Genomic DNA, 18,079 nt, shown 5'->3' with positions numbered 1-18,079 from the left:
CCACTCCAGAGACGGCTGCATTGCAAGTGATGGGTAAATGTGTAAAATGTTGTGTGCTCCTTCAGGATGAAAGCTACTAGCTACAGCTACTTGTTTCTGTGGTTTTGTTTGGACAGCACTAAGCATGCTGATGTTGCTCAAAAGACTATCGTTTGTTGCTTCTAGAGCCCGGGCACTATGCTCAGCACTGTGTAGCAGACAGGAATGCTCATTCAAAACATTGCTAGAATAAAAGTGGTCCAATTTAATCAATGAGTTTTGTGATATTTAAATAATTCGTCATTCGAATATTTTTCATTAGCCACTTGTTTTAGGGGTGAATATTTGCAAAGATATACCAGTGTAGCTATTTTATTTCAAGTACAAAGTGTTCCATTAGTTAAAAGCATCATTATCCAGACTGTGAGCTCTTTGGATCAGGGACAGTGTCTTCTACACATGAGGACAGCACCTAGCACATTATGGGGATTCCCAAAATAGAAATAATAAATCATGATAATATTGTTCACTGCCAGCATGTCTAGGTGGCTGAGCCTTGCACAATGTGCCTCTTCGTTTTACCAGGTTGATCCATTTGCTAATTTCCTTTGTCTTCAGCTAAAATATGAATCTCTGTTGTGTTCGGTTTTTTGGTGATAGCTTCTTTTCTAGTCAATGTGGTAGAGTAAGACAAAAGGTGGCTGCTCCTCTATCCTGGGGATTACAGTAGCTGCTGATGCCAATGATGAGTCAGAGTGTTTGGTGCTGATGTTGCTGCCATTTCATCAGCTCTGTGATCCCCAGCATCCCCTATTCACCAGCTCTCCATCTTTACAACCCTGGGCATCTCTGCGACTGAAGTCCACACTGGAGGAAGGGCTGCGATTCTTCTGTCGGCAGGGAAATGAAACCTCTGCTCTGGAGCTAGCCGGGTGCCCTTGAGGACTATCCCCTTTGTGATTCCTGATTGGAGGCACAGAATAATAGCGCCTAGGAAGCCTTCTAGCATCGGGTTGTTTTTTTGTTTTAATCAAGATCGGACTTCCTGAGCCTGGAGGCTTTGATCTTCCTGTATGCAGGGTGGATTCTGTTTGGGTGAGGGGTACCGAAGAGGGGGATTCAGAACCTTTTCTTGGAGTCCTTCCTTGCTGACCTGGATTTAGGCTGTTGAGTTATAGCTCTAGATATTTGTGTTAACACAGCGAGAGAAAACAAAAGGTTGGAGCCCTTGAATGAGAGCTGGACATTCAATCCAACCCCTTTTCTGCTTTTGTACCTAGGCCAGCCATTGCCAAGTTCTGTTCAATGAATTACAAAAGCATTTCTCTGCAATTGCAAAGGGAAATACGGATCAGTAGCAAAATGCATGTTGGATCCTGATTAAAAAAGCAAAACAACGAGGTGGCGAAGAGGGAAATCTAGGCGGGTTTGGGGCAAAATGGAGACCATCTGACCTTTGCATTTCCAGCAGAGACATCTTGCGTGTGTGTTGCAGAACTGGAGGCAGAGGCGGGGGTGCAATCCTGCCACCCGCATCTCCCTCGAGAAGATTTCCCAGCAGCCAGAAACCATGACTGGCCAGGGGAAGAGCGATCCCACGCATTCTGAAGGTTTCCCTGATACCCACCTTCCACGCAGACCTGCCCTTGTAGTGCTTGTATTTCTCTCCTAAATAAGAGATCCAGAACCTAGCAGCTGCGGGGAGACTGAGCCGCCCTCTGGTGGGCAGTGCGGGCGAGGCAGCGCGCCCTCTGGTGGGCAGTGGCCCTACAGCGCCCTCTGCTGGGTGCCTCCCTTGGACCCGGCTGCAGGACTGTGAGCAGAACCGCTGGGCACCTGCCGGCCGCAGAGCTCGGCATGGGCTGCGTGGAGCGTGCCTGGTACTAGGCGCTTTGCAAAGGCTGCATTGCACCAGGCGAGCCCTGGGCGCAGCGCTCAGCGAAGCCAGACCTGGGCGCAGGGGCGAGCCGCTGGGGGGAAGCATGGAAGCGATTTGGCTCTACCAGTTCCGCCTGATCGTGATCGGAGACTCCACCGTGGGCAAATCCTGCCTGATCCGCCGCTTCACCGAGGGGCGCTTCGCCCAGGTCTCGGACCCCACGGTGGGCGTGGATTTCTTCTCCCGGCTGGTGGAGATTGAGCCGGGGAAACGGATCAAGCTGCAGATCTGGGACACGGCCGGGCAGGAGCGATTCAGGTGAGAGGAGGGGCGGTGGGGTCTGTGCCCGCCCGAGCGCCGCTGGCTCGGGGAAGCGAGCTCGCCCGGGGCTGGTTTGCAGCCCGCCGGGGTGGCTCAGTTAGTGCCCTGGCTGGCCGTGGTGCTGGGGTAGCGATCGAGCCTCCTGGCCGCGCAGTGCGGGCTGCAGGGGCGGCCCGGGGGAGAGGAGCCAGCCCGCTCCAGGCGACAGAGCAAAGCTGGAGCCAACCCGCGGGCCTGGCTCAGGGCCCTTCGCCCGCACCCAGCGCGGTGTAGCTCCCCGAGACCGGCCTGGCTTCAGCCGGTGCCTCCCGGAGGCTGAGCTGGAGGAGGGCGAGGTGATAGAAGCACCTAACGTGGGACCCAACAGCGCCTGTGTTCAAGGCAGCGCCCACAGGCTGCAGGGGCCGCATCCCAGGTCTCCTTCTTTCCTTGTGACCGGACGCGGGCCTGGGCAACCATCTGACACTGGAGCAGGGAAGGCAGCAAGACCCGCCCGGGCTAGAGCAAATCTAACTGGCCTGTCTGTAGCACCCATCAGATCTGCCCCGGGGTTCGCCCCTCACTACACTGCAACCCTCAGACACCTGGACAAGGAGAAAATGCTGGTCCTTGGTTGTTGGGCCGGAGAGCAGAGCTGGCTTTTCAAGTGTGTTAGGTGGAGGGAATCTGGATTTTCCCCTTTGGCTGGGGGTGTTTTCCAGCCCAAAGTGAATGAAATTAGCTAGCAGCTGTTCACCTTTTTCTGTGAGGCCTTTGCCTTTTGCACAAAGAACTAGGTGGGTTTCCATTCAATAAGCCTGCTCTGGTTTTTGATGCAACAGAACAATACCTTCAAACCTCAGAGGTGGAATGAATGAAATTGAAAGCGTTTGTACAACTCTGATTAGAAAAACCATCATTGTTAATATGTGAAGGTTGAGAAATCAGGCCCTTGGAAGCCAGAAAAATGCAGTTAATGCTTATGCCTTGAAATATGGTCACTCGATGTCATTATGAATTATTTGTCCATTGATACTATTTTATGCAAACTGGAATTCTAAACAGTCTTTCAAGCAGCAAGATGTAGCACCATACATACCCTCTTCAGACTTGATTTGTACGTATCTGTGCAATATACTGAGCAAGCCAAAATTATAAATTGTAACACAGAGACCGAGATGTAGTTCCATTTAGAGCCAAATCCTAGTTGCTTTGTTCACGTCTGACTCCCGCTGAAGTCAATGGCACAGAGAAGATTTCGTCTTTAATTTTCTGCTGAGCCCAAAAAGATGTAGTAGGCAAAATACACATTCTGAGCGTGTATTAACGTCTGCCCAAGTTATACAGAAGCACACAGCTTCTCTCTGTACCGCGGAGGATGAATGGAAGATTTTGAAACATAACAAGGCTTGTTTGCCTCCCACTGGCCCGAGTGAAAATAAATCAAAACAGATCTCTGCGTGTTAGCTATGGGAACAGGCATAAATATTCACCAAGCAGAGAAAGTCAAGGCAAATTCATTGCAAATTGTTACCTTCTTCACATCAAAAATGCAGTTTATGCAGGAAGGTGAAGGAAGAACATGGAACAGGCTGGAGTAAAGAAACAGCAGACAAGCGTTTCAAACATGGTTGCCTAAAGTTAGGTTCCTAAGGCCTTAGCTGAGGCATCTAAATATGCAACCGGATTGTCAAAAGTGCAGCAGTTCCATTGAAGGCTCTAGGCTATGGGATGGAGATCAAGGATTTTAGGCTGACTGTGAATAACAGTTACATATAGGGAGAGTACTGTGGTAGCGTGCCTCACAGCCTCTAGCACTGAATACTGAATGGGGACTAGTAATTTAAGAGACTAATTGGTAGCAAACTTGACTTCATTAGCAAAGAAAAGGACAATATGGGGGGATAGCCACGGGATTCACTGCAGAACCATGTGGTAAATTGCAGCCATGTGATAATTGTATTTATCATATCTCTTTCACCTGTGCTCTGCTGACTCATCCAACTCCCTAGTGGGCCACTTTCATCCTTCCAAACCTCCGAGCAGCTTCAAAAAGCTGCCATTTTTTGTTAACCTGATTCAGAAACATTTCAGTAGCTGAATCCCTCCCTCCATTTGCTCAGATGATACTAGCTCTGGCCCGGGATGGACAATGTTCAGTCCTTAGCTAGTGACATGTTTAAGGTCTAATATCTTGCATTCATTCAGGGCTAGAAACACCAGATTTATACCACTGGGAGAGGGCAGTTCCCAGCTTTCAGTTGATACAGACTCTATCCTTAGAGCTTGGAATGTAAAGGTGACCTGTTCAGGAATTTTAAAAAAATGAGCTTATGCCACTGTGTGCCCACCCCCATGGTTTATGCTGCATAAAGAAGGCTTGAAAGATTTTCCCCTACAATATTTTTTCTGTGCTTTAAAGCCTTAGAAATAGTGGGAATACTGAGGCTACTTACCCCTTGTTTTACGCACACCTTGAATGCTAGATGGGGGCAAATTACACCACTCAGTTACTTGTCCCCTGATTCTAGCCCATTTACAGCTAATGCTGTTCCACCCATTTGGACCAGGTCTTAATTTGGCCCAGCGATTCTAAATCTTGATTAGCTTCTCTTAGGGTGACCAGACAGCAAATGTGAAAAATCGGGACGGGGGTGGGGGGTAATAGGAGCCTATATAAGAAAAAGACCCCAAAATCGGGACTGCCCCTGTAAAATCAGGACATCTGGTCATCCTAGCTTCTCTGCCTGTTCTGCTCTACACCTGAGCAGGAGACTGCCAGCTGGAGTCCATCGCTGATTGAATCTTTCCCTTCTCCTGTAAGTGGCTGGAAGGCTGCCTGATGGAATTAGACAGCTGGGCTGCAGGTGGCCACACAAATCTTCACATAACACAGGTTGCAAAGTCTTTTGTTCTTGTTAACGGTACCCAATCACTTGGCCTTCAGCAGCACATTCAAGGCAAGAAGACATGAAATCACAGAATTACAGACATTTGGGACAGCAAACCAGCTAGGTCCACGCTGGGTAAGACTGGTCTCCACAGCATCTTGTGTGTCCCACAGACCATGTTGTTTTGGGCCCTGGTTCAGCAAAGCACTCGAGCACGTGCTTAACTTTGACTGAGCCACAGACTTCAGTGGAGTTGCACCTGATTTACATCAGAATAACTGAGATCAGAATCAGATCCAGGAAGATCATTCCAGGATGCTGGAAGTATTCCTAACTCTAACCCAGGGGTCTCAAACACGCGGCCCGGGGGCCGCATGCGGCCCACGGGGTTATTTTCTGTGGCCCGCGAGCTCCTTGCGGCCCCCCCGCCCTCCCCCAGTGTTTTCCTAGAGCGGCTCCGGCCCGATGTGCACCGGGGCGGGGGGGGGCCCTGCCTGCCTGCCCTGCCCCGCGCTGCTCCGGGAAGCTGACGGAACCTGGGGAAGGAGGGGCGCAGTGGTGTGTGTGGCTGTTGCTTCAGGCACCGCCCCCAGCAGCTCCCATTGGCCGCGAATGGGGAACCGCGGCCAATGGCAGCTGCTGGGGGCGGTGTGTGAAGCAACAGCCACACCCCCCCCGTGCCCCTCCTTCCCCAGGTTCCGTCGGCTTCCCGGAGCAGCGCGGGGGCAGGGCAGGCAAGGAGCCTGCCCTGCCCCCGGTGCGCGTCGGGCCGGAGCCCACCCCCCGAACCCCTCCTGCAGCCGAACCCCCTGCCCTGAGCCCCCTGCCACACCCTGCACCCTGACCCCCTGCTGCGCCCCTCACCCCTCCTGCACCACACACCCCAACTCCCTGCCCTGAGCTCCCGCCACACCCCTGGGGGCAGGGAAGGGGCAGAGTTGGGGTGGGGATTTCAGGGAAAGGGTTGGAATGGGGGCAGGGAAGGGGTGGGAAGAGGCGGGGCAGGGGTGGGGCCTCATGGAAGGGCTGGAGTGGGGGCGGGGCTGAGGGCGGCGGGGGGGAGGTGTCAGTAAATGCGGCCCTCGGGCCAATGTACTAGTCCTGATGTGGCCCTTGTGGTCATTTGAGTTTGAGACCCCTGCTCTAACCCTAATCCAGGTCCAGGAACAGCACAGCTACAAAACAGGAGGAAATAACCCAGTAGCCACAGCCGTGAGATCAAAGCAAGCTTATTTTCACCTGTGTCTTTAACACTACTTACTACTTTAGAATTACTTTTTCCATGTAAGCAAACAATGAAATTGCTGTAGCGAAGACATGGAAGCTGGGGTGTGTCCATGAAAGGGCATCTCAAGAAGTAGTTCAACCTATGAAAAAATGTTTGGGAGCTAGTGCAGTATTGCCCTACACTACCATGAGTGTGCTAGCGTATTTCACTGGTACTAGCTTTCATAGGCAAGCCTGAAAAGTCTCAGAGTAGCAGCCGTGTTAGTCTGTATCAGCAAAAAGAACAGGAGTACTTGTGGCACCTTAGAGACTAACAAATTTATTTGAGCATAAGCTTTCGTGGGCATCCGAAGAAGTGGGCTGTAGCCCACGAAAGCTTATGCTCAAATAAATTTGTTAGTCTCTAAGGTGCCACAAGTACTCCTGAAAAGTCTGTGTCCCCGGGAGAAGAAATTCGAGCAAACAGATTTTAGAAACCTCCACAATGTTGTAAAAATAGTATATAGTACTCGTATATAGTGACATCACAGTTTTAAAAGAGACCTTTAAAGGAGCAAAAAGAAAAATGGACTCATGCCTGAGTTTTTCATTCTTGATGCCATACAAAGAAGATCTGGAAAAGGGAGTTCAGTGTTTTTTTTTATATTGATTTTTTTCCTGGTGCTTTTTACAGTAGAAATTCGGGTCTTTGTCCATCCTGGCTAGACTATGGGGGCAGGAGAACTCTTTCTTCATCCTAACAATAACCCTGCCTGACTCTTAACCAGTGAAATGATGACAGCTCCAGAGGCTGAAAGATGAGCAATGGGGAGGGGAAATGATTTTTCTCTGACCGTACGAAATGCTTCATTTTGGTTTTGGTTTTATTATTGCTTCTCTCATGCCAAACCTTTTGGAAAAAGGGCATCTTGCTTAAAGATTGAATCCTCCCCTCCCCAGACGTGTCCTGCTCTTTCAACAAAGGTGGGAGGCCTCACCATCCGTATGATCTGAGACCCCACCATTCCCGGTGTTTAACGTACGTCCTAGTAAATATTTCTAAGGCACCTCTTGCATCACTGGTGAGTTTGCCCCAGAGAGAAGAGGGGCCATGGCTAAAGCACTGAATACACTAGGAAGCAGTATGCGCTGTGCAGTGTAGGGGGAGAACTTAAAGGCTCCAGAACCTGGCTAGATAGCAATCACCCAGATATTCAGAGCTGCTTATGTCTTGGAGCCAGAGACTTGGGAGGGCATTGATTATCTATAGCACAGGCAAGAAATCCTTCTTCTTCCGTGTTCTCTTCTCTCTCTGCCCTGTGGCTCTTTTACCATCACACTACAGGGATAGCTCGGTGATTTGAGCATTGGTTTGCTAAACCCAGGGTTGTGAGTTCAATCCTTGAGGGGGCCACTTAGGGATCTGGGGCAAAATCAGTACTTGGTCCTGCTAGTGAAGGCAGGGGGCTGGACTCAATAACCTTTTGGGGTCCCTTCCAGTTCTATGAGATAGGTATATCTCCATATATTTATTTTATTTATTTATTTACAGCAGTGGTGCTTGCTGTTGATAAAGCAAAACTTGGGCGCCCCAAATAGTCATTTGTGGGGCAATTTCTCTGGTTACACAAAGATTTTGCAGGACCCACTGACCCCTCACTATGATTCTGGTTGCTCTAGATTGAGAAATCGGTTCCTGTGCCATGATAAAAGAGCAGCAATACGTTCCATCATGAAATAGGAGGATCCCACAAAGGAAAGAGTGTTCAGGAGCATGACCTCCTCCAGGGAGAAATGTATACTTCCTTCTGGATTGACAGTGAATCCCTTAACCTGCACAGAAAACACCAGTCAGCAATCATTTTACAGCTTCTTTGGTATTTACTCAAGTTTAGTTGTCATCAAAATGTAAATCTGCTCAGGCTAAATTTCACGGGCTTGTTTTGTAGTACTTCAATTTGAATAATACACAGATTGGCTTGCTCTCACGTCATAGTTCTCGCTGCACATGCAGCTGCCCTGGCTCACAAAGCTCTTGTAAGGTGCCTCGCGGTTCCCGGCATGTTGTTTTTTGCAGCAGTGAGAACAGAGAACCTGTGAATGGTCAGACCTCAGGCATGTAAGGACACAAATCCATTGGCATTTGCTATTTTCCACTAGAAGCCTAATAGCAAAAGCACCGAAGCAAAAGCAGGTGCACAGGTGCTCGACTGAATTGGGGCCTAAATCAGTAGAAGGATCAAGTACCTATGGCCGTAATTCAGTGGAGCTGGAAACAAAAGGAAGAGGCCTAATGCCAATCAAAATGCCCTTCTTACACTTCGTTGTATGCTTGGGATTGTTCCGTCAGGCAAATCAGCCCACATGAGTGTTAATGTAGGAGCCGTTCTTTGTGGGCCTGAGCCATGTTCTCTTGGAGGCAATGGAGAGACTCCTATTTGACAGCAAAGGGAGTTGGGTCAGACTCTTGTATGCCACATATTGTACAGAAAAGAAAAACAGCGCTCATGCTAGTAATGCCTGGGGACTGTAAAACACGTATAGGGGGCCTTCATTTTTCATCCTCCACCTGAAAATCCAGATGCTTCAGTTACCATGGGCCAGATCCACAAAGGGGACTTAGGCTCAGCGTTGCAATGCCTAACTTTAGGTGCCCTGCTGCCCACTGGAGTCCTCAGTCCCCAGGCTCCCTAGACAATGCAGATGGAGAGTCAGGAGCCTAACAATGGGAGCCAGAAGCCAACACGCTGATCAGGGAGCCACCTAAGCTAGCCAATGGGGGGAGGCCTAAGCCCTGCCCGTCAAAGGTGGCTAGGTGCCTCCCTCCACTCAGGATTCAGAGCCAGGAACCCTCTCCTGCAGTAGGTGCTTAAAGCAGGTCAGTCCTTTCTTATGAACATGTGAGGGGAAGGAGCGGGCCCCCTTTTACCCTACAGTCCACTGGTTAGAACACTCAGCCAGGGTGTGGGAAACCCTGCTTCAGTCCCCACTCTGTCTGATCCAGAGCAGGGACCTGACCCCAGGTGAGTGCCCTAACCACCAGGCTATAGGCAGGTCCGGCTCCAGGCACCAGCCCACCAAGCCCCCCCCGTGGGGCAGCAAAAAAGCCAGAGCCGGCCCTGGCTATAGGTATTCTGGGGTGGGGGTTGTCCCACTTCAGGGCAACACCACCTCTATTTCCCCATCATACTCCACCAAGGGCACCCACTGTAGGCTTCCAGCTCCTTAGTCATCACCTCTCTTGGGCAGAGACCACATCTCTGACTATGGCCCTCCTGACTGGGATTTTTCCAGGCTGCACAGTTCCCTATCTAACCTGTGATATCCACACCAAGCCAGACTGCATCACCAGGCCAACATCTACACTCTCCATTCTCTTCAAAGCCCATGAGCAGCTGTAATGGCCAGCAGTTACAAGTTACCCCACAGCTCTTTCTAAGCAAGCACATTTATTCTTAAGGTAAAAGCATTACAGAGAAAATATTAAAAACAATTCAGTTTATTAACATGCATGTAGGTTCTTTATTAACGATCACTACCCCAATGCCAACAAGGGCTCTGGTAGGTGCCAGTCCAGCCAAACCCACCAAGGGTTTTTTTTTGTGGTTACACATTCATAACCACCTTAGCTCAGAACCAGAACAGCCATGAATAGGTCCAGCATTCCTGTGTCCAGCTTGGCCCTTTGATCTGGGAACATGTAATCAGCAGACAACGGTCCTCTCCGCAGGGCCAAGCTTCCAACGGCTGGGTTTTTGGATAACTGGACCTGGGGACTTTGCATTCTCCTCCCCCTAGTGATTCCCCAGGAAATCCATGTCATACCTATTGTCCCAAAAGCCCATTCTTGTCTGCCACATTGTTAGGGTGACCAGATGTCCCGATTTTATAGGGACAGTCCCGCTTTTGGGGGCTTTTTCTTATATAGGCTCCTATTACCCCCCACCCCGGTCCCGATTTTTCACACTTGCTGTCTGGCCACCCTACACATTGTTCAATATAGCCCTTTGATCATCCAGCCCCCGAATAATACTTAACCTTTGCATTTAATACAATGGTCTCCAAAGACACTTAAACTTAATTCAATAAGGTTTGCTGAGAATATTGCAGGAAGGGGCCATACACGTCACACCTCTCTCCTGTTGAAACTGTTCCGTGTTGTGTAAAATACTTAGCTAGCCCTTGGAGCAGGGAACTGGAACCTGGGGCTGCGGGGAGAATGCATCATGGCTCTAGAGAATCTCATGGCTATAGAGTCATTCGTTCTTTGGCCCAATGACTGTTGAAGTATTTTATACAAAGTGAAACAGCTGCAACACAAAAGATCGAGTGAGCCCACCCCAGAATGCCCGACAGCCCCGTGGTTCGGGCACTCGCTTCCCTCTTAGGCAGACTGGGGATTTGCATTTGGGTCTTCCACCTCCCAGGTGAGTGCTCTAATCACTCCATCTCCATCAGCAGTGGCAGAACTTCGATGGATTTGCATATGCCTACGGGCAGAGACTTTAGCAGGGGAAACTTAGGTGCCCGGGAACTTTGGGTGCCTCCAGGGTTAGGCAGCAACCGAGCAGGGGGTTGAGGGGCTACATTTTGAACGTAGGTGCCAAAAGTGGCAGTTAGGAGTGTAAAGGCTTCTGTTGCTCTAGCCCCATGAGTTCAAGTCTTGCAGGGCAACAAAAATTATAATGAACAAATAGTGCTGGTGCCAGCATTTGGAAAAGATTGATATTTTTGACCCCTTCCCCCCTCAAAAGGGACAACAGTGTCAGTGGAATTTGTTCCCCATATTTTCAACCAGCATTATTATTAAACTGTATCATTGCTAACAATCAATAATATCCCTGTCCCCAACACCTTGCTTCAAGCAGGTGTTGCACCAGAGAGCGGCTTGAATGTTCCTTAGCAATGTGTTGGCTGTGATGCCTCTACCACAAGCCATTACAGCAGCCGTAAGAGAATGAAAGTGCGTTTGTGTGTGCACGTGATGCCTCTGATTTTTCACACTGTTTCTAGGGTCTGGCTTCCAACTCCACTGCAGACCTTTGAAAACATCCTCTTTGCCTTACAAAAAGCTAGAACCTGCTGAGTGCTTGGTTCCAAAAAGACCCCTTTTAGGGAAGGGGTATGGTACAGTGGCTCTAAACATGAAGTGACTTGATCATGGTGTAGCTGGGGAAGAGATTTCTGAGATGGCAGACAAAGGCACAGCATGATCCAATGACTGAAAGCTGAAGCTACACAAATTCAGAGTAGAAATAAGGCAGTAATTTTTAACAGTGAGGGAGACTAACAATTGGAATAACCTATCAAAGGAAGTGGTGCATTCTCTGTCATTTGAAGTCTGTAAGTCAATACTGGCTGTCTTTCTAAAAGAGATGTTATAGTTCAAAGAGAAGTTGTGGGTTTGAAGCAGAAATTATCAGGTGACATTCTTTTGGCCTGTTATGCAGGAGGTCAGCCTACATGATCATAATGACCCCTTCTTGCCTATAAATCTTTGAACCCAACTACCTGCGAGCAAATAGAGCTGGTCAAAAATGTTTGGGAAAATGCAAATTTCAACCACCAACAACAAAAGGACAAAACTTGCCCCCAAAATGTTCAACTTCTAAAATGATCTTTACTTTCTTGTTGGGCGGGGGGGTTCTTTTTCAGATCCATCACCAGAGCCTACTACAGAAACTCAGTAGGCGGGCTCCTCTTATTTGACATTACAAACCGCAGGTCCTTCCAGAACGTCCATGAGTGGCTAGAAGAGACGAAGGTGCACGTCCAGCCCTACCAGATTGTCTTCGTTTTGGTAGGTCACAAATGCGACCTTGACACACAGCGGCAAGTCACTAGACACGAGGCTGAGAAACTGGCTGCTGCGTATGGCATGAAGTACATTGAGACATCTGCTCGGGATGCCATTAACGTGGAGAAGGCCTTCACTGACCTGACTCGAGATATATACGAGCTTGTTAAAAGGGGGGAAATTTCGATCCAGGAGGGCTGGGAAGGGGTAAAGAGTGGGTTTGTACCAAACGTCGTGCACTCTTCAGAAGAGGTGGTGAAATCAGATAGGAGATGCTTGTGCTAATCACGTCTAGTGAAAAAAGCTATGATGAACTCTACTAATCAAACATACTCTATTAAGTGAACTCAGTGTGATGGAAAGGGATTGTAACACTAGCATGGTGAATGGCCTCACACGTTGTTTTGGACACCAGAGGAACAGAACCAGGAAAGAAATGGTCAGTTCCAAATAACCTCTTTCAGAACTGGGGGGGGTGGGCTACAAACCTATGTGAGAATGAACAAAGGTGCATGTTTATGTTATAGGAGACGGGAGGCATAAGAACAAGAGAGGATCTGAATGAGATGGTACAGAACAGGGAATTTTACATGTACTGTTTTTCTATGCCATGTGTTGAAGCCACAGTCTGAACAGTCTATTAATACAACACACAGAGAGGAGAGAGAAAATCTTGGTTTGCATCAACAATTTATTTCCAGGAAGATTAGAATATAATGCGGTTTCCATTCATGAATGTTACTTCCAGGGTTAACTCAAAAGAAACATATTTTACAGATGTGGGACACACACTTTTGGGGCTTAATGTTCTTGTACCTCGTTAAAACATAGACTAAGACTATAATATGGTACTTTAAAAGGAAAATAAGGGTTATTTTATTGATAATTAAAACTTAAGCATCACCATCCCCCTGAAGAGGGGTGTTTTCCTTGCCCTGCCTAGCTGAGACTAAGGGCCAAGTCCAGCATGACAGCACCAATTATCATTATCGGATGAATTTATAAATACTTATTATCTCTCTACATGATTGTAGTAGAAGTACCTCGACTATATGGATTTCCAATATAATTAACAGATCAGGAGTATAAAGCTTCCTAAGTGTATCCTCAGATCCAGTATCTCACAGATGGGTCATGGCAACCAGTGATTAGCAGTCAGGTGGGAAATGCAGATATTTCTGTCTTACTGTCAGAAGTAGAGTGATGTTGGCAGCATTTCACTGTAAACTTACATTGCTCCTTAGGAAAAAAGGAAAGAACAAAAGAAAACTAAAGAAGATTTAAATCAAGAGCATCATACATCCTGGAAGGTGGGGTTTTCTTTTAAAGAACAAGGGAAAGAGCTGGTTCCAGTACTGAAAGCAGTGGCTAGTGGCAGCATTTCCTGCTCTTATTGTGTTGCTTTCTTTACTGGCATCTGGGGAAGGAGAGAAATAGGAAGTGGAAGGAGGGGTATAGAGATGAAGTGTCTGAGAGGGTGAAAAGGGAAGAAGAGAGAAGCATAGGAGAAAATGTCTTCTCTTTGTTTTATTTATATTCTACCCAAGATGGGGCCTACACCGGGCAGGTAGCTGACTTACAAAGGCTATAACTAAGTGTCCATTTTCTGGGAACACCATCTACCATTTCAGCTTTGCTTCATGTAAGTACTGTATTAACTAAAGCTTTTGGAATGCAGAAGGATAACAATGCGCCTGTATTGTGCTGAGGAGGATCAACATGTTAGCAAAACATACAGTGACATCTATTCAAGTTTGCGAGCTTTACAAGCCAAACTGTTAATTTGGTTATGAGGGATTAGGCAAACCACACAAGAGATCCAGCATTTGAATACAGGCCTCCAGGTAGACGAGAATAAAGTACTTCTAATTGCTCCTCTAAGGTACCATGTTCCATAAGAGTATGATTTCTGACAAGTTGAATCTGTCTCTCTTCAGATCCGTTCTTGTATTTTGTACCATTTGAGCCTGACGGTATCATAAAAATAACAAGACCATTGCTTAGGTATGAAAGCTGTAAAAAATTAAAATGAATAATATTTTACCTTTAAATTTTCTAGTAACATTTGCAATCCTTGAGCGCAGCAGGTGAGAGCAAACATGGTATGCCACTGTGAATTCATAGGCAGCAAACGTAGATCCAGAGGATATTGAAATGGGGGTTGGCTGCGAGAAATGTTACAGACTTTTACTTCTGAGTACCAATGGTCAATCTTGATTAGGTCACAATTGTATTCAGCTTGCTGGCCTAACTCTAAGACCCCCATTCAACTCCCACTGAAGTCCATGGAAGCCTTTCCAATGATTTCAAGAGAAGGTAGATATGGCCCTCAGTCTGCAGTGTGCATTACAAAACCTCTTTCTTGAATGGCTCAATTTGGCATGATTGGGAATCTTGGCTCAGGAGAGACCTACAACAACACGGGTATTGCAGGCGATCCCCCCTCAGCTTGCACTGACGTCAGCGAGAACTGAGGGGCATTGGTGGAGTGTGGTGAGGCACATGCAGCATTTACCCAGAGTTGTCAGTCTCTCACCTTCACGAACAAGAGCAGCCATATTTAAAAGGGTCCAATGTTTATGTACCTTTATTCACTGAATGGAAAATATGCCAAGCTACCATTTTAGCCTTTCAAGGCTGAGTCAGCTCTAAAGTTGTCTCAGATTTTCTAGTTTAAACAACAATCTGTCTTAAATGTAGAGACTTTGGTTTAATCAAGTAATACTCTGTGAACATAGATGGAAGTAAAACTTTTGGGGCCTATCATGTTTCCTGTATCACCAAAGTCTCATGAGCCAGCATAGCAGGACCTCACTGATGGGGAAAATGATTGAGCTTTTTCCTGCATTTCCTTTTTTTTTTTAATGATACAGAAAATCTACATTTCAGTTAGTGGGGTTGGGTTTTTAGTATTTAAATATAAAATTTAGAAAAATCATAAAGCTTGTTCAGGCTTTGAGTAAACCTTGCATTTGTATTGTAAGTATAGTTCAAAAAAAGTACAGTATGAGAAAAAAATCTGTGCTGTCTGAAACTAACTACTTAAAAATAATGAAACAAAAGGAAATGGTTAATATTGAATAAAAGATCATTGTGTACACCTGTTTTCTAATTCCTTGCATTTTCTAGGCAGCTTATAAAAACAAATAGACAATGTAATACAGTCATGTGTATAAGTCTGGGCTGTTTTTTCTTTTTCTAAAATGAAAAACCTTATAGGCTTTGATAAACATTCTTTTCTAACAACTGGTTTTAGTGCTTTGACTACTGCAAGAGGCATTAGAGAAATCAGATGGTGGTATCATTCAAAAGAAACATCCTGGAGTTTTTACTCTAGGACAAAGGAAAACAAAACTTTTTGTGGTACAGGTCACAGATTAAAAACAATCTGCATGTTGGACTGGAATTTCTCAGAACCTCCAGAATAAAGTATACTGTACACTTTTCCTTGCTTTCTGTTATGCACTGTAATGAAATGTGAAAACCCCCCGCTGTATTTAGCTGTATGTGAATGAAACATGCTTGTATTTAGCAAAATTGTTAGTGATTATGTGAAATTCAAATCTTGTAAAGAAAAACTTGTGTTTTTTCCTTCCCCCGCACTCCCATTCTTCATCAGTAAGCCATCTAGTAACTCTGTACTTCTACACAGCAACCATGACTGAAAATCCAATACAAACTAATAAACAACATGCACTCTGTTTACAACAAATCTACCATGCATTTTCTCTAATGATGCCTGTTTTGGTGGCCACTATTCAAGATGCGCTCATTGTCCTTGTGAAAGAATCCTAGGAAAATCAATAGGGGTCTATCAAAAGTCAATACAGCTCTACAAGAATTATTCTAAAAACCCAATGGATTTTTTTTAAAGTAATTCAGTGCTTCACAGCCAGTGACAGTTACAGTCATTATTCAAAATATTAAAGCAACCTAGGCCAGATCCTCAGCTGGTGTAACTTGTCCTAACTCCACTGAGTTCAGTGAAGCTAGAATACATGCTACCAGCTGCTGATCTGGCCCCATATAAAGCAAAGCGAACGTAAAGAGCCTATAATATGAGAATAAGACCAAATAGCCAGAATCTGCAGTTAGACCATCTGTAGGTTTTTTCCTTCAAAACACCATTACTTAGTATCTAGGATTTGCAATCAAATCCTAAAGAATGGTTTAAAAACAAAAACCAGAGCAAGGCTATCCTTATCTGTAGGCTGTATGCATGAGGATATATTCCACCGGTCAGAGATCAGTTAGCTTGGAATGGGGAGCGGTTCAGAAACCCATTAGCAGGTCCATGTTTAGCAGCGAGATATATGTAAAGGTTTCAATCTCTTTTCAGGTTGGCCCTGCACCATGAACAGAATGGCTCTGCTTGCTCATTATGCTCAAAACAGAAATTCTCAGGATTGCGTGTTAGGTGCAACTAGTGGGGATACTGTTTGGGTTTTATTGCTCTTCCCTCTCTACTCCAAAGCACTAGCTGCTAATAGTTTTGCTGGCTTGTAAACGTTTAGTTTGACTTTTTACTGGGCATGGTGAAGAAATGCAATCACTACCTTGAAGCCATCCAAAAGAGAGCAGCTTTGCAACAGGCTTTAGGCAGAAATTCCCGATGTGAGACTCATACTAATTCACCTTGGGGGAGAGGGTGCCGGGGAAAAACAGTGGAAAACTGCATGGGCCTGCAGTTGCCCCTCACTAGAAACATTCTTATGTGATTCCTTCACACTTTTTGGGCAGCTCCCAACCACGAGCAACAATCCACTAGCCCCTTTCTTGTCTACTGCTGCATTCAGCATAGAGAAGGAGCAAACGGAGTCTGGCACAGAGACATGAGCCAAGCCTGAGCATGCGCAGCTGGGAGTGACTGGGGCAATGGGGCTAGGAAAGCAGAAAGAAAACAGCAGAACCCTTCTAATCCCATTAGCGGTAATTACCCTGTTCCAATGGCCAACACACTCCCATTCTATGTACTCACTTCTTCTCTCGCATCTCCTAGCCTCTTAAAGCTAGTGGTAGGCAACTAATTCCTAAGAGTTTATCCAACCAATTTTACCCCATCTCTGCTAATTCATTCACCATGTCTCAACAGACATCATCTGCAAATGCTGTGCACCAAATTCCAGCAGGTAATTCTTGAGAGATGGCTTTTAGGGGACCAGCCTGGCACAAGCATTCACAAGTCACGCTATGAGGGTAGTTCTGAATGGACCTGTATATATAATCTGCCTGGGGAGAGAGTCAAGGAGGGTGGGGAAACAACAAGATTCCTTTCCCCCTCTCCCAGCCCCTGAAGAGGCAGTCACTTGCTAGGAGGCTGGACAGGAAGCAGTGAGGGCAGTGGCTCCTGAGCTGCCTGCACCATTTAGTGTCACATGCTTTTCTCAAGGATCGCACAGGCCACCACAAAATCCTTGCTGCCATGTCCCTGTCCCAGCGCCACCACTGATATGGATCTCTCTGGCAAGTACAAGGGAGAGGGAGAGGGAGAAGAGCTAAGCAGAATAGCCGTCAGTAGTCCTGGTTTGTCTGCCAACTTTCAAACCCAGGTCAAGGAACTGCTGCCCCTGGCCTAGACAGCAAGCTGATGAGCAATTTCCTGCCCCCATGGCATGGGCTGCTTCTCTCTATCGGAGGCAGTTTGCTCCCAGCTCTGGTCCTCTGCTGATTGCTCTAGAGCAGGGGTCGGCAACCTTTCAGAAGCGATGTGCCGAGTCTTCATTTATTCACTCTAATTTAAGGTTTCACGTGCCAGTAATACATTTTAACATTTTTAGAAGGTCTCTTTCTATAAGGCTATAATATATAACTAAATTATTGTTGTATGTAAAGTAAATAAGGTTTTTAAATGTTTAAGAAGCTTCATTTAAAATTAAATTAAAATGCAGAGCCCCCTGGACTGATGGCCAGGACCCAGGCAGTGTGAGTTCCACTGAAAATCAGCTCGCGAGCCACTCTCAGGCTACCAGATTATCAGAAGTGTGAAGCTGGGAGCATTCAGCAGAGAAGCCTGCATTCTGGGGACAA

The 18,079-nt window shown here is 46.7% G+C and overlaps 1 protein-coding gene across 1 annotated transcript; it reads left to right on the top strand.

Annotated features, from left to right (window-relative positions):
- Window positions 1-1,572: 1,572 nt before the first annotated feature.
- RAB39B (RAB39B, member RAS oncogene family) lies at window positions 1,573-15,734 on the top strand. The gene is made up of 2 exons (XM_024202645.3): window positions 1,573-2,176; window positions 11,911-15,734. Exons 1-2 carry the CDS (start codon window positions 1,962-1,964, stop codon window positions 12,335-12,337), a joined length of 642 nt encoding a protein of 213 aa, XP_024058413.1. The 5' UTR covers window positions 1,573-1,961; the 3' UTR covers window positions 12,338-15,734.
- The last annotated feature ends 2,345 nt before the right edge of the window (window positions 15,735-18,079 follow it).

This window comes from Terrapene carolina, unplaced genomic scaffold (assembly GCF_002925995.2).
Source record: "Terrapene carolina triunguis isolate 2854851 unplaced genomic scaffold, T_m_triunguis-2.0 Scaffold131, whole genome shotgun sequence".
NCBI lineage: Eukaryota > Metazoa > Chordata > Testudines > Emydidae > Terrapene > Terrapene triunguis.
The sequence above is the reverse complement of the archived record's forward strand: the minus strand, read 5'-3'. Positions and strand labels throughout refer to the sequence as shown.